Genomic DNA, 25,349 nt, shown 5'->3' with positions numbered 1-25,349 from the left:
CAAGATGCCCCTACAGTCAGAGTCAACAGCTCATCAACCACCAGTTGGTAAAGCTCGATTTGTTTTACAAAGTAAATGTGCTTCCACATTTGGTCCTGGTGTCTGATCCCATTGAGTTTTTGCAAAGGGCCTTGGTGCCTTTGTGTTTAGTCTAACTCAGTTCAATTGAATTTAGTGACTGTCTGCTCTGCAGGTTGCTCAGGATCTCTGTCCTCAAGGAGTTCCCAGACTGTGGGGAGAGGGCAGATATGAAGGACTCACTGTAATGTGCAGTGAACGTTTCAGCTAGTAGAGAGTTACAGGAGTTGGGAACATTGATAGGGAGGTAGGGAAATCTACCAGGGAAGGTCAGAGAAAGCTGCAGGGTGGAGGCACCTGGTATACCAGGAGGCAAGGGCATCCCAGGAGGAAGGCATAGCCTGGGGAAGAACCTGGCGTGGGAAGTGTGTGGTGTGTTAGGGCCAAGCAAGTGTACTGCTGTGTTCAAAACGGATGTTTTATATATACATATCTATAAGTGTATTTAGATATGGATATATATATTCCTTCAGATTCACACATATGCATAAATGTATGTAAATATATAGAGATATATACATTTTTCCCTTGGCAGGTGTGAAGCCCTTCAAGTGTTCTTTGTGTGAGTATGCAACTCGTAGCAAGAGTAACCTCAAGGCTCATATGAATCGTCACAGCACTGAGAAAACCCACCTATGTGACATGTGTGGCAAGAAATTCAAATCAAAAGGGACACTGAAAAGTCACAAACTCCTTCACACTGCAGATGGTGAGTAAATGGCCCAAGGTGAACTTTCCCCTCTAAATGTGTGGTTTGAAGCTGATGTTCCAGTTTGTCAGAAACTTGCTGTACCAGAGGCAGGAAAGAGCATGTGCCCATTAGAAGGAGCTTCTGGAAGAGTGGTGAAGACCAGGCCTGACTTCCTCCCCTTCCTGTGCTCAGTGCCTCACTTCCAGCAGGTGCAGGATAAACACTTACTGGGTGTGTTGGTACCAGTGGTGGAGGTGTGCAGGGAGGGAAGCTGCTTCAGGAAAGGAGGTGTCTTCAGGAAGCCTTGATCCATGGTTCCGAAGTTTCCATCCTTTTTAGCCCTCCATCACCACCTGGAGCTCAAGGATCTTGAGGGGCAACCTTGATCACACCTGGCCTGATTTTTCAAGTGAGTCTCTTATCATCCAAGCTACCTCAGTGGTGGAACCAAGTCTAAAGTAAAACCAACATTTGGGCAGATTTGACCTAGATAAAGTATACTTAAGTGGATTTCTAATTTCATTCATTCATTAAGAACCATTGATTGAGTTCTTATATGTGCTAGACAGGGAGGTAGGTTCTAGGGATACCAGGTCAAGTAGAGACAAGTTCCTGCGTTCAAGGAGTTCATAATCTAGAAGGCAGGGCAGAAGAGCAGGCAGGCCACGGTAAAGGTAAGTGCGGTGATGGAGGGGAGCTCGGGAGCCCTGGGAGCAGGGCATGGGTCGAGGTGGGTGGTGAGCTCGGTGGGCAGTGGGCACAGTCTCCCTGGCACAGGCTGGATAGAGGGAAAGAAGATTTGTTCTAGGAAGACAGGCAGCTAAACCGTAAGAGACTTTTAACATTTTTGATTTTACTTAGAAAGACAGGTTGTGTGAGGGACTTGTAAATACTTCATGTAACAAGATTAATAAACTTTATAAATGTATTGTTATTTACCAAAATTATGTATAAAAATTGGAGTTTACTATAGAAATCAAAATTATTTCAACAGTGATTTTTAATTTCAAACTTTAGTGGATGATATAGCTCTTAAGTTCTATCTTTATTTTAAGATTGTTCTGAAAATCAATCCTGTTGTGTGTGGGGGGGGGTTGGGCCCTCGGCAAGTACTCACGTGAGCTCGAGGGACTCAGTGCAAAGGCTGAATACTTGGCTGGGATTCATCAGAATTAAAGATCAAGGGCTTGCCTAAGGCTGAAAAAGAGCCAGAGCCATAACTATTAAAACTTAAGCAGTACTCTCTCTAAAAAAAATCCATAATCAAAATTAAAAATACAATGGCAGTAAAGCAGTCATACTTGAATAATGAAAGCATTAAAGTCATGTAGTTTTTTATGATTCTACGCCTCCACAAACAATAAGCCTTACTGACCGCTCAGCTGCCTGAACGTTTAGGCAAGAATTACATTTCTTAAGATGATAACACATAACTACTGCAGTCCTTCAGTAATGAAGAACAGCTGTCCCCAGAGGCAGGGAAGCCTGGAGTATCCAGTAGGCCACGGTGACAGGGTCAAGAAGGTGTTCACAGGCACTGAACAGGGTTCTGTCGTCTCATGCCTGGTTCTGCAGTCTGGGCTTAGCCTTTGATCAGATAGAAGCCATTTAATCTGGCAGGCCCTGGACCAACTGATATGGAGGGATGGGGTCGGTGTGAGTAGTTGGTGGTATCACGGGTCCACAGCAGCACACTCTGCCTATCCTCTCTGTCATGATCTCTGAGTTCTTCGGCAGGAAAGGGAGTTCAGATGGACAAAGATGTCTTGTTGTCAAAGCAGGAATGCAACTCCTAAAAAGGAATGGTATTCAAACATTATGAAGTATTTTCTAACAAAACACTGGGAATTGGTATTGTTTCTCTTTCTTTCTGCTGACATTTTTGGGAGGGTGAGGTATTTGTAAAGTCACGTCTTTTTTTTCAGCACTTTTCAGTTGTCTGGGAAGAAGGGCATCCAGGTCGGGCGCAGTGGCTCACGCCTATAATCCCAGCACTTTGGGAGGCCAAGGGAGGTGAGTGGATTGCCTGTGCAAAGGAGTTTGAGACCAGCCTGGGAAACATGGTGAAACCCTGCCTCTACCAAAAATACAAAAAATTAACGGGGCATGGTGGCTCACACCTGTGGTCCCAGCTACTTGGTAGGCTGAGGTGGGAGGATTGCTTGAGACTGGAGGCGGAAGTTGCAGTGAGCCAAGATCGCACCACTGCACTCCAGGCTGGGTGACAGAGTGAGACCCATTCCCTACACCCCTCCTCCCAAAAAAAAGAAAGGCATCAGTCATCAGGTGCAATGAGAGGACCACTGGAACAGGTAGCTTGCCTCAGTGCCAACTTTTTCACTACTTGGGTATCAGTTTTGTCACATCGCAAGATAAGGAAATGATACCTTCACGTTTCTTGGGTTTCTTTCAGCCTCAATTCTCTAATTCTAGGAAGAAAGGGGTAAAGTAGAGCAAAAGGGATGGAAATAGGAGGGGCTGGTACAGCTTTATTTCTAAATTCCAGATGATTGCTTTCCCACAGGGCTGCTGTACTTCATTATTTGTTTCTCTTTTGACGCTTACCAGTCTCATGTTTTGCCTGGGGCTGGCTTGGTAAACAGGGTGCTGAGTCATAGACCCCTTGTTGTAGCTCCATTGCTGATCTAGGATGTAGCTTTAATTAAGCTATAGGTGAGTCATTTCCTTTTTAATTTTCTCCCATAACATGTCTATTATAGAAACTTTGAAAAAAGTTTATTTACATCTCTTGCTTATTTCTGTAGTGCTCATATTTTATCTTGTTGATGTCTTAGAGCTCTTTGTATCTTAATACTTTGTCATCATTTGCCTCTATGTTTTGTTTATGGTATCTTTTTATATACAAAGTTAAATAACTTTGTTCATTTATTTTCCTTTATGTTTTCATCTTCCATGATTCTTTCTGTCAAAAGAAACCTTCCTCAGTTTGGGGCAAAATTCTTTTACTTTTTCTTTGAGTTTTATTTTATGATTACATAACATTTATGAAATTTAATATTCTTGCAATTTATTTTAGCATATGGTATGTGGTTGGAAACTTTGTTTCCAAACAGTTATCATTGACTCAGTATATTTATAGAGAAATCAGTCCTTTCAATTTTATTTTGCAGTGCCAGAATTTCCCAAGATATTGGGGTCTAATTCTGAGATTTTGGTCTGTGTCAGTGATTTTTGTACTAGTACCTTATTTTTCAAGCTGTTCTAGTAATTAACTTTATTTTTATCCAATAAAGTTAATTTTTTTATGAAGCTTACATAGTTTTTCTCATTTAGTTATTATTCCTTTGGATAAACTTCAGAATTGTTCATCAAGTTAGGACTATCCCTGGGGATGACCTTGTGAGCTGTCTGAGGATGTCTGTAACATGCTTTGAATCCATTGGTCACCTGTGCTTGTGCAGGTGCCTTGGTTGTCTTGATGAGGCTCTCAGCCTTTAACCATAGAATTAGCTTTTTACTTAGAAGCCAAGATTGCCTTACAGCTTGCCTGGAATTATTTGGTTTTAGTTGTATTTGTGGTATGAGTAATAACTGAATAGGTCGCTCTGTAGAGAAGCTGTGTAGAGTAGGTAGAGCTAGAGAGGCTTGGGTGTGGATCTGTTTGCCCCTTCCTAGTAGGGTGATTTTGGTCAGATTACTTCTCTGAACCTCACTTTCCTCATCAGTAAACTGGGATAGGTATACCCTCTTGTTGAGTGGGTCTGAGGATCAAAAGACAGGAAGTGCACCCCATGTTTGCCTGGCGGCCTCCTGCTCTCCTGGCTGCCCTGCCTCGGCATCCTGTCCTGGTTCTGCCTTAGCTTTCTGATTACCTCTTGGAGGCCACAGGGTTCAGCCTGTGGGCATTGTTCTTTTTTTTTTTTTTTTTTTGTTCCCTGTGTCAGAGTCTCACTTTGTCAGCTAGGCTGGAGTGCAGTGGTGCGATCCCAGCTGAACCCCACCTCCTGGGTTCAAGTGATTCTTGTGCCTCAGCCTCCCGCCATAGCTGGGATTACAGGCATGTGCCACCATACCCAGCTAATTTTTGTGTTTTTGGTAGAGATGGGGTTTCGCCATGTTGGCCAGGCTGGTCTTGAACTCCTGACCTCAAGCGATCTGTCTGCCATGGCCTCCCAAAGTGCTGGGGTTACAGGCATGAGCCACCATGTGTTCTTTTTTTCTTGACACCTTAGGTGATCCCCGCAGTCTTATGGCTTTAAACACCGTTTAGATAGAAGATGTATGGTTTGGCTGTGTCTCCGCCCAAATCTCATCTTGAATTGTAGCTCCCATAATTCTCATGTGATGTGGGAGGGACCCAATGGGAGATAATTGAATCATGGGGGCAGTTTCCCCCATACTGTTCTCGTGCTAGGGGTAAGTCTCACGAGATCTGATGGTTTTATAAGGGGTTTCCCCTTTCTCTTGGCTCTCGTTTTGTCTTGCCTGCCACCATATAAGATGTGCCTTTCACCACGATTGTGAGGCCTCCCCAGCTACATGGAACTGTGAATCGTTAAACTTCTTTTTCTTTATAAATTACCTAGTCTCAGGTATGTCTTTATCAGCAATTTGAAAATGGACTAATACGGAAGGCTTCCAAACTTGTATTTCCAGCCCTCTTGTTCCTCCCAGCCTTGGCACTGCCGTGTCTGAAACTGCCCACTCAACATCTGCACTTGGATGCCCACCTGGCCCCCCCAAGCTTAGCGTGCTCAACGTTAAGCTCCCAATCTTCGTCCCTAGACCCGGTCTCTTATGGCCCAGGGGTTGCCAGAGTTTGTAAAGAGATTGTAAATATTTTTGGCTTTGAGTGCCACATCCAGTTTTCTCTTTTTTGTAGTTTTTATTTTTACGAACTTTGAAAAGTGTAAAAGCCAGACTTCGGTACAAAAGCAGGAAGTAGGCTAAATTTGGTGCTCGGGCATAGGCTGCCAACCCCTGCTGTATACCTCATCTTGGGAAATGGCTACTCCTTTTCCTTTGCTCAAGTCAAAAGCATTGGGTCAGTCTTGACTGTCTCATTCATACCCCACACATGATCCATTAGCAAATCCTGTGCGTTCTGTCTTTAACATGATCTGGAGTTCTCCCGCTTCTCAACACCCTCATGCCATCCTTTTCGTACAGGCCACTGTCATCTCCTGCCTCCATTCTTGCAGTAGCCTCCTAACTGCTTTCCCTAGAACCTCTCCTGGTCCCCACAAGTCCATTCTCAACAGAACAGCCAGTGATCCTGTGGAAACAAAGGCCAGGTCGTGCCACTCCTCTGTTCAGAACCCTCCTGTCTATCTGCTGTCACTCTGAGTGGAAGCCCAATTCCTCACCATGACCTGCTTGATCCCGCCATCTCTCTGACGTCTTCTCCTTCTACTCTCCCCCAGCTAGCATCTCTCCACACATATTGTATTCATTCCTTTTTTTTTTTTTTTTTTTTTTGAGACAGAGTTTCACTCTTGTCGCCCAGGCTGGGGTGCAGTGGTGCCATCTCGGCTCACTGCAACCTCTGCCTCCCAGGTTCAAGCGATTCTCCTGCCTCAGCCTCCCGAGTAGCTGGGATTACAGGCACCCGCCACCACACCCGACTAATTTGTATCTTTAGTAGAGATGGGGTTTCACCATGCTGGGCAGTCTGGTCTCGAACTGCTGACCTCAGGTGATCTGCCCGCCTCAGCCTCCCAGAGTGCTGTGATTACAGGCGTGAGCTGCCATGCCCAGCCTATCTTCATTCTTGTTCCTCACACCTGCCAGGTATGTGCTCATCTCAAGGGTTTTGCTTTGGCCCTTCCCTCCTCCTGGAGTGTTCTTTCCCCCTGTCTGAATGGATACCTCCTTCATGTCCTGGAGGTCTTTATTGACGAATCACTCTGAATGAGTCTTTCCTAGGTGCTCACGTATGGAAAGTCTCCATACCACATCAAGTAATCCAGATGCCCGTGGCTTCCTGTGCTGCTCTCCTTGGCTTATCTTTCTCTAGTGTATTATATAGTTTCCTTATTTACTACTTTTTTGTCTCTGTTACTGGAACTGTCCCACTAATTACTTCATACTCTCTTTCATGTTTTTTACTTTCTCTTTAAACCAACCCTTCTCCAGTGTACTGTATAATTTCCTTATTTATGATGTTTCGTGTCTTCCACTAGATTGTAAGCTTCACAAGCAGAGATTTTCGACTTACTACATTTATTTTGTATCCTCAGCACTTAGAAGAGGGCTTGGCTTATCATAGGCACTCAATAAATTTGTGTTTATTGAATGAGTGGAAAATGTAAAGTGCCTTGCATGAGGTGGTTGTGATATAGTAGTACTCACAAAGTGTCAATGATTTTCTCCGTTTCATCTTAGATCATTCTGTTAAATCAAATGCTTGTGAATTAGGTATTTTAAAATATGGTCAAGGAACTCACCATTAAATGAATCTTCTTGGGCATTTTTTAATGAAGTAAAAAGGAATTGAATAATTACAATTACCCTTTCTTCTAACTACTTGTGAATCCAATTTTTCAGGTTTGCTGGCTTAAAGTGTTAGATCCCTATCTGTGGCATTCTTGTTTCCCAAAGGAACTCATTACTGTACCTTAGAAAAGATAGCTCATTCTGGGTGAAGGTTTCAGTTAAAAAGGTTTGCCAGTCCATATGTACAAAGAGAGAAATTGATCTATAAAGGGCTCGATTAAACCCTTTGTGTGTATGCCAACAGGATGTAAGAATTTAATGCAAAGATCATGCTGTAATGTAGTTTCCCACTTTTGACTTTAAAAAGGCCTAGACATGATGTGCTGTCTGGAGGTTTATACACGATTCTGCCCACCCATAGCAGATGGGGAAGGTTAAGCTGTACAGTGCCTTTATGTTATATAATCAAACAGGAATCCTTAAATCATGAAATAATAAAAGTCTTTGGAGTTTATTTCTAATTCCTTTGGGTCTCTCCCCTCCCCCTGATCCAAACTGCCCCTGTACATTTTAATTAAGAAGTTTTTGGGTAAAACTTGAAAAGAATTATCCAGGCTTCAAGCACTCTTGTAATAGACAAGTGGAGAGTTGAGTATGGAAATTAGGTTTGAGTGGAGTAAGTACCCTTTTTTTCTGTCCCTTCTTCAATTTATGATAAGAGATCTCATGGCTGCAGATTAAAATATTCTAGGAGATCTAAGTATGGAGTTTTGTTTTGTTTTCCTCCACTGTCCTCTAAAAAGCAAAGCCACTCTAGGATAAAGTAGCTCCATGGCCTTTTGCTTCTAAAAACAGAACCAGGAAGTAAATAGAAAATGGTCCCTGAGCACCTAGCTGGATTGATCTTACAAGGTTAACTTGCGAGACTTCAGTGAAACTGGTCTTTCCACTGCATCCTTGTCCCTTTTGTCCTTCCTCCTACTTGCCCTTGGAGAAAAGGTGAAGAGGCAGGTGTGGAAGTGTGGCTACTGGATGAACATGGTAGATTTCTGTTGCTTATCCTTGGGCTGGAGTCTGGGTGGTGGGCAGGAGAAGGCAGGGCTAATTTCAGGGCCCACAAATACTGTTTAATAGGTTCACCCTGTTGGTGTTCATATGTAGCTCTTTTTCTCAGGTTTTTACAAACCACAAGATCCACTGGGAATAAGTGGGCCCATACTATAAAATGAACTACGCAGCTTACTGAGCAATTAGCTTAGATTGATATACAGATTTAACTTTTTAATGAGGCTTGGCCACCTAAAACCTCACCAGGTAGAGGGTCTCAGCTGCAAATGTCTGGCACAGTGTCTGTAACTTTCATCTAGCCCTGGCGCTGTGCTCTGTCCTTTATGTGGCTTTGTGCTGCCTTTGGTTTCTTTCCACCTCTGTCTCATGCTGATCCATCCCTCCTTATATCAGAACTGATGTACTAATTACAGAGAATCATCAGGCCCTAAGTCTGCAGTTGCTTGAAGTTCAGCCTTTAAAGTACAGAGACTTCTTTAACTGTATTTTTATTGCTGTAGCTATTTCTGTTCTGATTTGCTACTGCATAAATCACCACAGATGCTAGAACTGTGAAGATGTGTGCTTTGCAAAACACTTGCTGCAAAATGCCTGTTATGCTTCCTGCAGGACGCTTTTCTTACATGAGGCAGCAAACCTCTATGTGCTGGGCTACATGGAGAAGCGAGGAGGTAGAGTAGGGAAAACCTTGTGCTCCAGAGGCAGGCCCAGGCTGGAATCACTTCTTGCCTGAACAGTCTTGAACAGTGTTCCCCATTTGTAACGTGGAAGTTACATGTTTCCCCGTGACTCCTGTAACAAATTACCACAAAGTTAGCAACCTAGATCAAAACAGATGTATTATGTTGCAGCTCTGGAGGTCAGCGATCTAAAATCAAGGTGTCAGCCTGGCTGCATTCCTTCTGGGAACTCTGGAGGGGAACCTGTCTCTGCATCCTGTGGCTTATGGACCTGTTCCTTCACATTCAAAGCCAGCAGTCCAGCATCTTCCCATCTCTTCTGTCCCTGCTTCCATCACCACACTCCTTCTCTGACTTTAAGCCTCCTGCCTCCCTTCTATAAGGACCCTTGTGATTTCACTAGGACTACCTGGATAGGCCAGGCTAGTCCCCAGCTCAAGATCTTTAGCTTAATCACATCTGCAAACTCCTTTTTATTTTTTTTCCATATATGATAGCATGTATAGGTTCTGGGGATTAGAACCTGGATATCTTTGGGAGGGCCGTTATCAACCCACAGCATGGGGTTGCAGGAAGATTAATTGGGTTCATACTATGGATGTCAGCTCGTGTACCCATTCCTCTGGTGCATGAACCAGTAGCTCTTAATGACAGTATAAGAATGGATATCTGTAGCAGTTAATTTACATCATTAGGAAAGATTAAGTCACTTTTTTTTTCAAATATTCTCCTATTAGGAAGGCACAGTGCAATAGTTAATATTTAAAGAGTATCACTGTTGGAAAGGGTAAAAGTCAGTTTTCTGAAAAAAAGGTAAAGTCAATTTTCTAAAAACTCTTGAAAATTTACTTATGTAAAATACCACCTTTTTCAGTAAGACTGGATAAACAGTCATAAGGAGGCATTTTTACTTTTATGCCTCTAGAATAGTATTACTAATAACAGTTGAGATTTATAGAAATTCTTTCCTCTAAGTACTTTAGAGCTCTTTCAGGTTTGATGTGCACATAAAATTTGATTTGGCAAGGATGATTTAATTTAGCAGATACTTCAAACAAGTTGCCTTAAATCCCAAGGAATTTTTCATTGCCGTCTCTCTCTGTGTTCTGATGGAATCCAAATGCCAAAAGCTGAAGGTGACGTTTTAAGGTTTTTCTTTCCTACCATTCCATTCCTTCTTAGTTTTACATAGAACTCTATCTAAAGTAAGCAAGCAGCTGGAGTCATCCTCAGGGAAAGTCACCAAGCAGATGAGGCTGTAGTAAGAAACAAAGGGAACAACAGGTGCCGCACATACTGTTAGTGCCAAGTCGCCAGGCTGGGGCTTCATAGATCCCATGGTGGCCCGCCCACAGCTGCCGGGAGGCAGGGAGCGATTGCCTTTCTTTTCAGGAGCAGAGAATGGGAGCTCAGAGTGTGGCTCCCTTGCAGCTGAGCTTCAGAGGTCTAGGGCGACATGGGTGCCTTTGTGCTTCCATAGCCAGCTGGGAATAACTTCCTGCTTGAGCCCAGGGGCTTCAGCAAGGCAGGTACCCTGCTGGCTCCCCCACCTACCACATTGACATCCCCCTCTCCTTCCTTCAATGTGGAGAGTCAACGGGAAGCGAAGTTCGAACTCTCGTAGGTTTGGTCGGTCACATCTCTCTAACCTGAGCCGGGATAACAAGTATTCCTGTTTCTTCTTTCCTTCTCCTATTTTCAAGTCCCCTCTTCCCTTTCTAACAGGACAACGTGGGTAATGTTTTACCTGGGTAAGGCTGGAGTAAAGAGCAGAGCTCAGATTCTCTGACTCCAGACCCTGTGCTGGTTTTCACTGTCTGGTGATCTTTGAATTCAGCCAGCATCCAGTTGCCAGGCCCAGGCAGTGCTGAAAAGGACAGAGGTCAGCTTTGCTTCATCAGTCATGGACATGCAGTCCCAGCACTCATGGTTAGGCAAAGAAAGAGGCTCCTTCCAAAAGAACACTTGAAAGTGGAGAGAGATTTTGCAAAGATATGCCTCACCTTTGGAGAGATGAACAGAAACAATGGAAATGACATTTTCGTGCCTGCATCCCCATCTTTGAAGGAGAGTTCAACTAGATCACACATTTTTTAAGGGAAATGGAGCTGCTAGTGAAACACTGTATTTCCAGAAAGAGCTGCGGTGTCTACAGTGGAAACCTCCAGCAAGCCTGGCACTCAGAAAGATGTCTAACTGAAAACTACAGGGCCAGGAACACTGATGGGATCCCTTTCCTTCCACCAGCAACATCAGCCTGCATAAGTCCACAAACTGCCATACAGTCTTCAAAGTTTATTTTTGAACTACACGACACATCTTTCCTTTCTTAAACGAATTTGTTGCCGATTCTCAAGAACCTTCCAAGGAAGGTGGCCTGTTTTGTTGTGTTATTTTTCTTTTTACGTTTTTTAAATTAAAGTAACACGTACACACACACACATGCACACACACACATGCACACACACACTCACACACACAGTTCAGAAGTGTACAGCTCAATGGATTGTTACAAAGGAGGCACACCTGTGTAACTGCAGCCTAGGAGAAGAAACAGCACACTGCCAGCCTCTTGGCAATTTCTTCCTCCCACAACATTATTGCCTGTCTCTCCTCCCCAGAGGTAACTGCTTACTGCCCTGACTTCTAGCAGCATAACTTGCTTTTCTCTGTCTTTGAACTTCATAGAGTTGATTCATACAATATGTGTTCTTTTATGTCTGGCTTCTTCCTTTTCACATTGTGCTTGTGAGATTCATCTAGGTTGTTATGATTTTGAGTTTTACCATTTTACCATCTGGGCCTGTGGGTCAAATAAAGAATTTCATAAGGAAATGAGATTCTAAATTCTGTAATTTCTGATCAGGAAGTCTTTGTTCCCACAGTCAGCTTTTTTTTTTTCCCCCACTGTGGCAATATTCTTGCAGTCAGCTTGGAGTGTGTGTTCTGCAAGAGTGTTTCTCCGAAAAGTGGTATGACTCAGCTTTGCTTTGTCCTTATTTACAAGGCGTGGCTCAGAATGACATTTGACTGTTTACAGAAATTAAATCCTGCCCCAGAGGAAAAGAAGTGACTACTCCTGAGATTATTTGCACAATTAGGCCACTGGCTCTTTTTTGTGAAGAAGAGGGAGAAAGATGCTTGGTCAGAAAGAGCACCCGTAAGTCAGTGCATAGCCAGTCAAGGCTGGGGGGCTGTTTTTTAAAAGACAGTGAACTTTCAGGTTCAGAAGCCATTGGTATCATTTTATGGCTCTGCGTTGAAAGATCTGTCTTCTGGTTTGTGTGCAGTAGCGGATGAAACATCTCAGCATTTCAGAGATGGGTGCTAATTATCTGAAATGCTTTTCTGTTAGAGCACAGACAGCACGAAAACAATGTTCATAAAAATCCAACCGCTTCCTACAAGTATGCCCACAATTCTATCACCTAACAAATAAATGATTCTTTAAAAATCTTTCTTCATGCTCATATGGAATGGCTGTATAGTTGTAATGAAAGGATATCATTCTTATAGCCTTGAAATTAATATTATAATAATTCTTCGTTGCTGTACAGTTCATTAATAACAAGTTTAAGAGTTGTATGATGCACTAAGGTGATCCATGAGTTGTGTAACCATTCCCTTATTTTCGGACAATGTGTTATTTTCATTTTTCCTCCCATTATTTTAACTTATGTGGCAGGGGCTTCTTTCTTGCATGTAAACTTTGTCTTCTTTTGAATTAACTCCTTAGGACACATTTCCAGGAGCGGGGTGGCTATTTTGTTTTGGTGGTTTTAATTGTGAATTGCACTGCCGACTTCCTTTCCAAAAAATTGTACGAGAAATAAGAAAGTGTCCCAGCTTAACTCTTCCATTTTTAACACTTTGTTGCTAAAAATGTGTAGTTTCTTAGTTTAATGGGTATCAAATCTTACCATGTTATAATCTTTATTTATGTGATAGCTCATAAAGTCAAACAGGTATTGTGACAGTTAAATGAGTTAATGGTCATAAAGCATTTGTAGCTTTGGTTCATAGTGCTGTGTAGGAGAGTGTGCTGTCATTGGACTTTTTTCAGTTAATTAAGTCTCATTCTGACCTCTCTAGAGAACACTGTTTGGTCAAGCCCTATTTTTGCCTGGTTTCTGGGGTCTTGGTGTTTCATAGTCATACATTCACTGGTTCATTCAACAGCTATACTTCTTGGACTCTTGGTTGCAGCTGACAGAAACTCATATTGGTTGCAGTTGACAGAAACTCATTTGAGGTCACAGAAGTCACCACGGGGCATTTATGGTAAAGTTACCTGGGATCTTACAGAGACTCAGAGCCTTTGTGTTTGAGTTCCTTCTTCCCAGTGCTGTGTTCACCTCTTCCTCATGCGGCTGGTCCTCCTGCGGCTGGTCCTCCTCATCCTTCCATCTTAGTATAATGTCACTTCCTCACAGAGGCCTTCCCTGACAGCCTGGCCACATGGCCACACCCCTTCCACACTCCCTCATGCTCCACCGTGGCTCCTTGCCTTTGTCCTTCGTGGCGTGTTGCAATTGGTAATTATTTGTTGGAATACTTGCTGGTTGTCCATTTAGGTGATGAGTGCCAGAGGCAGGGCCTTTGCTGTCTTGTCCACTCTCATCTCCTGGGGTCAGGCATGGTCCTGGCACCCAGCGGCCCCTCCGTGAATGCTCGCTGAGTGAATGGACACAGCCAGCCAGGCGATTGTCTTCATCCTCCACCTTTGGTCCTCTCTGCTTCCTTACTTCATTCTGATGTCCTGTCTCTGTCTCTCTTCGCTGTGCTCTCCTCTCACCCCCTGCAGATTGGCTTGCTTACTTGTTTCACCCACAGAGTGAAAACACAACTCCCATTCACTCCTGAGTTGCAAGCTTCATATCTGGATAGTTCTGATTCCTGGCTCAGCTAGAGTCTCTTGTCCACTGTAGTCCAATCTCCTATGACTTTGGGTGGGAGATGGTGGGTAGGACGACGTATCACTGGCCCTTGTGATGCCCTGTGTGACCATGTTGATTTTGAGGAGGGGAGAAAGGGTGGCTGAACAGACTTCTGAATGGGGTGCTCCTATAAATTAACTGCTAGCCTTACCTCCAGGATGCTCTCACCTCCAAGCACTGAGGACATGGCATGAAAATTGCAGTCTTGTCTCAAAGTACCCACAACCTGCAAGGGTGCCAGATAGACCGACCAAAGGTGAATCAGTGCACTGCTTCGGTGATTGCAACCAAAGCCCAAACCGAAAATCTCCACTGTCATGAGGCGAAAATTCTCGGTGATTGCAACCAAAGCCCAAACCCAAAATCTCCACTGTCATGAGGCGAAAATTCTCGTGAGTGAGATGGATAACAAACACTATAAATCAGCAAAGTGTGTGGTATATTACAATGGAAATATGAGTACATCTAAAATATTAAGAAAATTGAGAGATGAAAATAAAAATATGAATACGAAATGATTCCATTTCCATGAAAATATAAGCTGAGAAATGCTAAAAATGAATCAGTAAAGGGGCACAGGGACTGATTTTAAACAGAATGGTCTGAAAGGACTCAGTGTGAAGGTGACATTTGAACAGAGACTTGAGGGAGATGAGGCAGCAGAGCACAGCATATCTGGGATGGACACCCCGGGCTCTGGGAACAGCAGGTGCAGAGGCCCGGAGGTAGGTGCGTGGACTGTGTCTATGGAGTGGAGAGAGGTGAAGGCAGTACATGAGCTCTGAGAGGTGACAGGGAGTCATACACCCCTGTGCCCTGCAGCCACTGTGAAGCTCCTGGCTTTTGCTCTGGGTGGAGGTGAGGCCAGATAGGGTGCTGGGAAGAGGAGCAGGAGGTTTTCTGTAAACTCCGCTGTTATAACTGCTTACTTACACTTTGATATAGTTGTACAAACCTTTTCCTTTGCTCTGCTTTTATGCTTTTTTGTTTTAGGTGTATTGATTTAGGCTGGCTTAATTAGAACTGAATATTTGGATTGTCTCAGGGAGTGTCAGGGAGGTACAGGTCTGGAGGGCACTGCACTCAGCTGAAAGGTCCACTGCGGGGTCACCTGTATGCACCCCCAGCCTCATCCTTCAGGGGGCTGCTTTTCAGATGCTTGCAGGCCCAGTCCCTGAGCCCATCCTCACAGCAGACGGGGATTACCTCCCCATTTTTCTAATGGGGCCTCTGAGTAGCATAGAAGAAAGAACCCAGGGTCACTCAGGGTGAGCAGGACAGGGCCAGAAAGAGAACATAGTTCCCCTGCAACTGGCTCTTCTTGGGCAGTCTTTTCTGATGGGTAGTCACCTTCTGATGGGCAGTCACCTTATGTGTTAGTGGCACAGATATGCCATTGCTGGTATAAATTCCTCCTTCCATTTGGGAAATTGTATCACACCCTTATTAGCTGAAAAGATTCTTATGTGGCTGTGAATGGGGGTGTTGGGGTCAACAGACTGAGGGCCAAATCTGGGCTCTGCCACTTATTTGAAAATATAAGCTGTATTTTCAAATAAGCTTATATTTGAAGCTTATTTGAAGCTTCGTGATCTGGCAAGTACTCAGAGTCTTGATCCCAGGTCCTCATCCATGAAAGGGTGACACTGCCCACCTCCTGGGTTTTTGGTGCATGGTGAGATTTTACACGTCATGCCCCAGTGCAACTCATGATGCCTAGTAGTCCAGTGGGTAGACCTAGCCAGGTATATTTTAGGGAAAAGGCATTACTTTTTAACAGTCAACCTCTTTTCTTTGTAATCGTTCTTTTCTTCCCCTGGGATTCTGGGAGATTCGCATCCACATACAGCCATTCGATGTGCATCTCCCAGCACTCTGAGGTCAATCTCACCTCGAGTAAATACTAGGTTTTGCAGTTGACTCTGATTGTAAGTCTCAGAAGTCTCTTGATAGAAAGCCATCTGATGGTCTCAAAGTATTGCTCTTTTATGATTAGTCATGAATCTGCATCCCATTATTTTAATTAGGCAGCAAATAATTATGTCAGATGCCCTCTCAGGCCTGTTTGATAGGTGCTGGCAGTGGTTGCTGAAAACATTAGTAATATTTATTGCCAGGGCTCTGATGCTTCAGTACGGGATGGCTTTTAGCTTCTGCCTTCTTTTCTTGTCTCTTGCAGAGCCTTGGAAGTACATCCATAAAAGGCTGACTCTTGATTTCAAATGAGGCAATTCCATTTATTCATTTTAGGACTCTTTTTTAGCTCTTAATCTGTTACTCTTTGACCCAAGTGTTTGACAATGAATGACAGAATATTTATCAACTTAGAGAATGGTTCCATCAGCTCTGCTTCCCCCACTCTAGTGGTGAAGAACACAGCAGTTTTGCCCAGGCTGCCCAGCATAATGATGCTGTATGCACATGAGCCATGTGTCAGTGGAGAAGGGTGTTTAACTGAGATTCAACTGGAGCTGTGTAGAAATGTGTGGCCCTGTGTTTGAAAGAAGATGTTACTGTATTTTTTTTAAGTTCTAATTGCTCTCTAATTGTAACTTGTGTGACTTACAAGTGAAAAAGTTTCCTTACACTTTGGGCTTGCAGAATTAATAAAATTTAGAATTTTGGGTTCATTCACCTGGAACAATAGATACAACTGTGGTATTAATATTTGTTTCCTTTTGCTGCTGTTATTGAGGCTGATGTTCATATAAGATGTATAAAATTTTCACTCAGTTCAGTTTAATGAAATGCATGGAATATATTCAGTCTGTGTGTGCACTCATGTGCTGGGGTACCAAGATTAGTAAGATGTAGTCCCTGCCCATGGGCAGCTGAAGGCAGCCCTGCCTTGTACAAGGCTGTAGAGGTGGGGCATAGACTGAAGCAAGTGGACAGTGTGTAGGGGGCCTATGGAGGGCTGCCTCTTGGCCCAATTACCAGAGTGTTCAATTTGAGTTCTGAATTAACAGGAAGAATGACCAGATGCTGCGAGACAGTGCATTCCAGGCATGGAAAATGTTAGCAAAGGCTCAGGGGTCTGAGATTGCAAAGGCAAGGCAGAAAGTTTGGAGAACTCAAGGAGTTCAGTGTTATGAGCCTAAATACAGAAGGGGCAGGCACAAGAGAAAGTCAGAGAGAGGGGTGGGGTGGGTTGGGGAGAGTTGGTTCTGATGCTGGAGGGCCTTCTCTGCTGTGCTCTGGAATGTCAACTTTGCTCTGAAGTTGGGGCCATTGGTTGGTTCTGATGGCTAGACTGTGGGACGGTTTATGCTGTAGATCATCTGGATAGAAGATGAGGCATCAGGATGCATGTGGTGCATGCACATAGATGGGTGGATTGTGGTGGATGGATGGATGGATGGATGGATGGATGGATGGATGGATGGTAGGGTTTTATGAAGGCAAGGAAACCAGCTTAGGGGCTTTTGCTGTTGTCTAAGAAAGAAATGAGGAGGACCTAAACCAGTGTGGAGGTATTAGAAATAGAAATAGACAGACATGAGAAATATTTAGGAGATGAAATCAGGTGCTGAAAAAATGAGGTGAGTGTAAGTTAAGGCCATAAAGATTTTGAGGAATGCTACTGGGTATCTGATGTAGGTGATCAGATGGATGATAAACTGGGAAGGCTGGAGGTGGAAGCCATTTGGTGAAGAAGATGTGTCCAGCTTAGGACATTTGGGACAGCTAAGTGGCTGGTCTAGCAGGCAGCTGGATACTCAAGTCTCAGATTCAGAGAAGAGATCAGAGTAGAAGTTGCTGATTTTGGCATCAAAGGTTTACAAAAGTCTGAAGGGGTCAGTTAGGGTCAGTTATATGCAAGGATGCTTGTAGAGTTAGAGTAGGAGTGTGGGCTGGAACTCTGTGGAACATCAGGGCCTAATGATAGCTGCCCTGGTGAGAGGGAATGCCTCAGGGGTACTCAGAATGAATAGAGAGGCCCAGAGAGGTGGTATTGTTGCAGAGTCAAAGGAACAGAAGATTTCCAAAGTGTGGACTATTAATGGAGTCACATGCAGTAAAGTCATCCAGTAACATACAGACCAAAATCTGCCATTGGCTTGGCATCATAGTGGGAACAGGTTTCCAGGTGAGCTGGCAGTGAATAGAGGGGAGGGGGAATATCTAAGAGGGAAAGGTGCAAGAGTGCTCTGGGAGGAGCCAGCACTTCTGGGAACTCAGCCACAGTGGCTGTGGGTGTAATGCCCTGAGGAGGTTTACACCATTAGAAGCTGCTTGTTGAATTCTTTACTGCTATAGGAAGTAGGCCACATTTACATTTGGTTATACATGTTTGTATTATTGCTTGTTGAGGTTTTATTTATACTAATCAGAGGCAAAATGTAGGGTACCTCATATATCTATTAATTTGTTTTAACATATCCCATTATTGAATGTTTAAATATTGCTCAAACCTTAATCTTTTTTCTTTTTTTTTTTAAAGGGAGTCTCACTCTGTCGCCCAGGCTGGAGTGCAGTAGCGCGATCTTGGCTCTCTGCAAGCTCCACCTCCCGGGTTCACGCCATTCTCCTGCCTCAGCCTCCCCAGTAGCTGGGACTACAGGCACCCGCGACCGCGCCTGGCTAATTTTTTGTGTTTTTAGTAGAGACAGGGTTTCACTGTGTTGGCCAGCATGGTCTCGATCTCCTGACCTCGTGATCCATCCGTCTCGGCCTCCCAAAGTGCTGGGATTACAGGCATGAGCCATCGCACCCGGCCTAAAACCTTAACCTTTTTAAGACCAGTGGTTTACTTTTCCCTAGTTTTCTTTCTAGCATTGTCCCCAAAATGCCTTTGGCACTCCAACCAGAGTTAGGGGTTCTGCAACGCAGATCCTGCACTTTTCTGGCCATCATCCTGCAGACTCACCTGACTTTCAGGGTTATGTCTGAGGTCCTTGTGAGATGGTCCAGACCCTTGATATTCTGGGCCAGCAACCTCTCTGGCTCAGCTCTTGACTTTCTGCAGACCTCACACTCCAGGAAGGAAGATGCAGCTGCTCCACTCCAGGAAGGAAAATGCAGCTGCTCCACTTTCCTGAGCACCCTGTGGTCCATTCCCCTGCAATCTCATCTGTGTGTGCCCCTCTCCCTCGATGCCCTTCTCTCTGGGCAGCTGGACACACCCTTACTCTTTCTTTAGGAGCCTGATCGAATGTCATTGCTCATGGGGCCTCCCCAGGTGGAGCTGGCTGTGCCTCTCCCTCCCTGGGGAGTGCCTCTTCACTCCCACCTGTTGAAGACTGAGCATGCTGCATTGTGCCTGCGCACCTGGTCGCTGTTCCCTTCTGAGATTCTGATCCTCACATGGCAAGGAACACCCTTGTGTACCTGGCTCCATGCCTGGCACTTCATTCACAGTGGGAGCTGTTGGCCTGGTGACGCTCACCTTGTCCTCCGCTTCTTTCCAGGGAAGCAGTTTAAGTGCACGGTGTGTGACTACACAGCGGCCCAGAAGCCACAGCTGCTGCGGCACATGGAACAGCATGTCTCCTTCAAGGTAAGAGGGCTCTGGAGAAGGAGGCAGATGTTCAGGCAGAAAAGGCGTCGCTTTTCAAAGTGAAGATGAAGAGAGCATTCTTTCATTATTTGTTGGTTTTACCTTCGCTTTGGGGCCCCCTTAGCTGGTACACGTGGAGTCTGAGGCATAGTGCAGCTTATTTGTGCTCTCTCGTTCCAGAAGCGTAGCATTGCTCTGTAATTTGGAAACCAAGTCAAAGATGTGTAAGAGGATGCAGACAGAAGAAAAGGCACGATCTTTGCATAAAAGCACTGGAGTGATTTAGAGGAAGGCTTGCAGGCTTTAGGGACACGTATTTTTGCTTTCAGATCCTGGATTGCTGCAGGTGAGTCACCCGATAAAGCAGGTGTGATGAAGCCCACCCGGCAAGCAGTTGTAAAAACTGGAGATTGTGTTCGGGAGTGTCCACCACGGTGCCCAGCATGTTGCAGGGGCTCAGGAGATGGTGGCATTTCGTATTCTTTTAATGCCTCTAATTGGTGTTTCTTCAGTGTAGGTGGTAATGCTTGCTTAGCCACTGCTTATGATGCAATTATTGACAACAATAACTAGGGTCCAGTAATGTGTTCAGTAAAAAGTTCTGCTCAGCACTTGGGGAAACTTGACCCTTAAAATTACGGCTGTTGCTGGCACAGCAACATGGCACACATGGCACACATGGAAAGGAATCATCAAGATTTGTAAACTTGTTGCTCTAAAATGGTTTTTGAAATTATGTCTACCATTACATCCCAGAGAATCATAGAACATGGGAGGGACTGCAGGGCATCTGTTTTGTCCCTCTGGACTTGCAGCTGGAATCACCCCAAAAGTGGTGGCGGTGGAGTTCCTACCAGGCAGTGCCCCAAACCATCCTGATATAGGGTCTGTTGGGATTCCAAAGAAAGAAGCACTAAACACTGGGGTGATTTGTTTAAAGCAATTGCTAAGTCCTTGCCACAGACAGCAAGGGGACAGGGCGTGGGGTGTTCTACTGGGATATGTCCACAGCAAGGTGGTCAGGGTATGGAGTTGTATGAGCCTTAATGGAATTTGGCTTAGGCAGGGCCAAGGCTAGTTTCTTTCAGTGGTGTCTTGGGCAACAATCTAGATACTCTTTTTTTTTTTAGAAGGAGTCTCACTCCTCTGTTGCCCAGGCAGGAGTGCAGTGGCACGATCTTGGCTCACTGCAACCTCTGTCTCCTGGTTTCAACCGATTCCCCTGCTTCAGCCTCCCAAGTGGCTGGGACTACAGGGTGTCTCAGGTAGCCCGCTGCCACGCTCAGCTAATTTTTGTATTTTTAGTAGAGACGGGGTTTCACTGTGAACAACCTAGATATTTTTATTGGTGTCTGAGAATGTTCTAGGCTTCAGTTCTGGTTCAAGCCTGCTGGGAAATCCTGCAGCTGGCTGGCTCACAGAACAGTCAAGGCACCCTGATTTTTGGTCAGGACACAGAAAGAAAGCACTGGGGAGCTGGGCGACCCTACACCAGCACACTGCTAGCTTGTGTTTATTGAACATCCATTGCGTGCAGGCACTGTACCAGGAACTGCATGTTCATCATCTAGAATCTCCTTCATGGTACATATTATCTTCCGTCTTTGAAATACAAAGATTCTAAACCTCAGAGAAGCTAACTGATCACCTGTCAGTCTTTTCTGCCATGGCTATATCCACTGACTTCAGTCACCATGATGATATTGACTCACCTGCATTCAGCACTTCTGAGGTGACGAGGACCTTCCCCACTGGCAAGTTTATTTTATGCTCAGAACAGCCTTGTGGGAGGTGAATTTTCATGGTTCCCCCTCTTGTAGTTGAAGACATTGAGTGGCAGAGGGAGGCTCAGAGGGATCTGCTGGTATGCCTTCAATATCCAGGAAGTGAAGAAGCTAAAACATGGACTTCATCCTCTCACTCGTAGTCCTGTGCTTTTCTCACTACATGTTCTCAGTTACTTGTTGGGGGCAGAAAGGGAGAAACTGGAGAAACTAAGGATGTTGAAAGGTGTTGCTTGTATAGCTGCTTTTTAAAACCACCTGTACTGACTGTGAGTTTCTTAGGTAGGACTCATATGTCACCTAGTGGGATTGTGGCAGTGTCTGAATCAAGAAGTGTCTTTAGTGTTACGCATATTTGTGTACGTATTTAAAATTAAGAGCTTTATTTCACATTTCACAGCATATAGGTGTACTTCTTTGGGGGGCTAGTGCAATTATTGTGCTAGAGAATAGAGAGCTAAGGCAAATTTCACTTTAGAGGTGAGAAAATTAGACCCAGTGAGGTTAATTATTTTCCTGGCTTTTGCAGCATTGCTACTAGACTTTTCAATCATTCCTTGGTTTTCACTGTGAAGCATTTTCCTTCCCTAATCAGACCTAGATGAAACAGCCTTTTTGCCCTGAAATCCTTACTGGTTTTTATTGTTGTTGTTTTGTTTTGTTTTTAAGATTGTGGACTATCTGGTTTATGTGCAGAGGAAATGGATTTGGGGGTGGTTTCAGTTAAGGAATCACTCACATATGTATTATTAACTTCTGCCATTACATAGTTGGTGTCCGGTGCTGAGCCTCAGGACGTGCTGCACTGAGCTGGACCTGGGGTCATGGCTGGTTTCTCTTGGGCTCCCTGTGGATTTTAGCTTCCTCCCTTTGAGTGGTACTATAGATGGGAATGAGATTCAGACCTGAGTGAGAAACAGTAAATTCAGCCTTAGTTTCTCCCATCCCACAACTTAGGGTATTCATCAAATGCATATCAATTTAGGTAGTGTTTCTCAACTAATTGGGACTGACAAAGCAAAATGAAATTGCTTCATGTCAACCCCTCATCCAAATAGTGATAATCACTCTCTCCGTGTCGTCTTCCCTTCCCACTCTCTGTGTTAATTTCCTATTGCTCCTGTAACAGATTACCACCAATTTAATGGCTTTAAATAGTTCAGATTGATTATCTTACATTTTTGTAGTTTGGAAGTCTATCACATATCTCACTAAGATAAAATCAAGGTGTTGGCAGGGCTGCATTTTTTTCTAGAGGTTCTGGGGAAAAAAATCCACTTCCTTGCATTTCTGGCTTCTAGAGGCGACCTGTATTCCTTGGCTCATGGCCACTCCCTTCATCTTCACAGCAGAAATATGGCATCTCTCACCATGTCTCCTTCTCTGACTCTCCTCTTCTGCCTCCTCTTCTACCTTTAAGGACCCTGGTGGTTACATTGAACCCACTGAGATAACCCACAACAATGAATGTCCTTATCTTAAGCTCAGATGAGCTTAATACCACCTTAATACCGCCTGCAGTCTTAATTTATTTTTGCCCTGCAAGGTAACATATTTACGGGTTCCGGGGATTAGGACATGGACTTTTTTAAGGGCCATTATTCTGCCAACCATACCTCCCCACTTTTCTTCCTTTTACATCTACTCTGTGGTAGAGCATTTTCAGCAAGATCAGAAAATATATAATATTCATACATATACCAATGGCAAACATTACTAAGAAATCAAGTCTCGCTTTTTTATTAATCTTAGATTAGAGCTCAACATCCTCACACAGATGCTACTAATCAATTGTGATTGGCTTACAAGATGAAATCAATTTGCTTTTCTAGATGTAGATGTACAATTTACAATATTGATTTGTGTCAGGGAATATTATAATAAGGGCAAATTCCTGTATTGCCTTTTAAAAGTATGTATTTCTTATTTGTATATTTATTTTAAAAATAAAATTAATGTGTTCACTAAATAAGATTTGGAAAGGACTTGTTGATTCCTTTCCATATGGGATTTTTTTGATACTATTTAGACATGGTTGAGGTCATATTATAAATGCTGATTTTTTTTCTTTTTGATGGAAATTGGTGCCTAGGTTTACCACTGATAAAGCTCTATTGGAAAACGTGGCTTAGATGACTGGCCTGATGGTTTGCTGCTAGGGTACCTTCCCAGTGAAAGGCAGGGCCAGAGAGCTTATATGCAATTTTTAATATTGCCTTTTAAATGAGCATTTTGTAGGTGTTTTCCATTTTATGAAAATGTATTTATAAACTAGTTTTAATGGCTGCTTAAGGATGATTATCATAGTGTAACCATTCCTCTCGTAATTGGATAGTTTGGTCATTCCCAGTTTCTGTTGTTATAAGTAACCCTATAGTGGATATCTTTATGCCAAAAGCATTTCTATGTCATCCTGAAATCCAAATAGCTATAAAACGCTGGGTGAAACCCATCAAACATCTGAGAATTCACAAATAGTAAAGATGTTATTTTCTCTTCTTGCAGATGCCATTAAAATGCATTCCCTAGGATGGAACTGATATTTTCAACCTTAAAAGAGGTGCCAGAGAAGATACTTAGACAAGATGAATGTTGCTGAGCTAGGGTTCTCTAAACAAAAATAGGCTTATTCCTTCCATCTAGCTTTTCGACTCTTTACTTTCTTCCAAATCCTTCCATCTAGCTATTCAACTCTTTGCTTTCTTCCAAATCCTTCCATCTGGCTATTCAACTCTTTGCTTTCTTCCAAATCCTTCCATCTGACTATTCAACTCTTTACTTTCTTCCAAATAGATAAGTCCATGTATCATTATGTAAGGCAGTGTAGTTAGGAGGCAGGAATCACCTTGTGGAGTTCTCTCTAATTTGGCTCAGTTGGACCCCTAACTCTGTTGATAGAAATGTTCTCAATGACAGAGCTGATTCAGTGGCATTCTCCTTGCACATGAATCAAAAGTGAGTTTATTTTAAAATAAAATTTGATCTTTTCATTTAAAAGGGACACTCATTTTCATTTAAAGAGGATACCTCTTTGTGCTAACCTTATATATATATCATTCTATACTAAGTTTGAAAGTTGTTATATGTTGAGTTCATGGGATTCATACAACCTGTGAAAATGCTGTCATGAAAGACATTGAGTTTGGGATGGGTGGTGTCAGTGATAGAGAGGGAGGGAAAGAGAGAGAGAGAGTGAGAGAAGAAAAACAGATGAACACGAGAGGAAAGTCTTGCTAGGGCTTACATCACAACCCCATGCCAAAATGGTTTGTGAGATCTGCCATTTTAGCTGATCTTAAATCTCTCTGCCTCCCTCCCCAGATAGTTTGGTAGATTGATTGAATGGCCCATTCATTCTAGGAAACTATGCTAGATTTCTCTTAGCATATTTGTTAGATGTCAAAGCCTGAGAATGGATTTTAAGATAGTACTTTCAAAATCCAAGAAAAAAATATTGACTGGACAGCTGGAATTATTTTTATTTTCATATGATATTAGCTCTTTAATATTTGTCTTATTTTTATGAATATCTCATATTAAAAATAAGCTGCTACCAGTAACCCAGTTGAAAAATAGGCAAAGGATATGTAAAAAGAACAGATCACAGAGAAGGGAATAACTTTGGGTATATGATAAGTTGTCCAACCTCACTGATAATTAAAAAAAAATAGTAAAACTACACTGAGATACCATTTTTCACTTATCAGATTGGTAAACATTCAGAAGTTTGCAAGCATGCTCAATTGATGAGGCTATGAGGAACAGCCATTCTCACACATTGCTGGTGGGAGTGTTAGTGCCTTTGACCCTGTGGAGGTCAGTTTGGCAGAATCTGTCAAATTGCAAATGCATGTGTTCTTCGACTCACCACTTGTAAGATTTTATCCTACAGATATGCAGATGCATGAAATGCTTACTGTACAGGGTTATCCATTAGCAACAACTGAAATGTCTGTGAATTAGGGTAAGAGTTAAATAGGCAATGGGGCACACAAACAACAGAATGATGCTTTGTGGCTACAGGAAAGAATATGGGATCTCTCTACTTCTGTAGAAAGATATTTAAGATACATGAGGAAGGGCAAAAAGTAAGATTAAAAAAGGGCAAAACCATATTTGTATTTACTTATATTTGCTTTCAAGCCTCTGCAAGAATACATGCAAAATAAACAAAGAAACATAACCTGTTGCAGGTGGGTGAGGGTTGGAACTGAG

The 25,349-nt window shown here is 43.4% G+C and overlaps 1 protein-coding gene across 3 annotated transcripts in view; it reads left to right on the top strand.

Annotated features, from left to right (window-relative positions):
• The window catches only part of ZFAT (zinc finger and AT-hook domain containing), a 233,381-nt gene that overhangs the window by 128,815 nt on the left and 79,217 nt on the right, over positions 1 to 25,349 (top strand). For all 3 annotated transcript variants that reach the window (XM_031014020.3, XM_055348046.2, XM_055348048.1), the window contains exons 10-11: positions 614 to 787; positions 19,262 to 19,350. In XM_031014020.3, the coding sequence (XP_030869880.1) occupies positions 614 to 787; positions 19,262 to 19,350 (263 nt within the window). The remainder of the gene's footprint in view (positions 1 to 613; positions 788 to 19,261; positions 19,351 to 25,349) is intronic.

This window comes from Gorilla gorilla, chromosome 7 (assembly GCF_029281585.2).
Source record: "Gorilla gorilla gorilla isolate KB3781 chromosome 7, NHGRI_mGorGor1-v2.1_pri, whole genome shotgun sequence".
NCBI classification, from domain to species: domain Eukaryota; kingdom Metazoa; phylum Chordata; class Mammalia; order Primates; family Hominidae; genus Gorilla; species Gorilla gorilla.
This window is presented reverse-complemented; position numbering and strand designations above follow the sequence as displayed.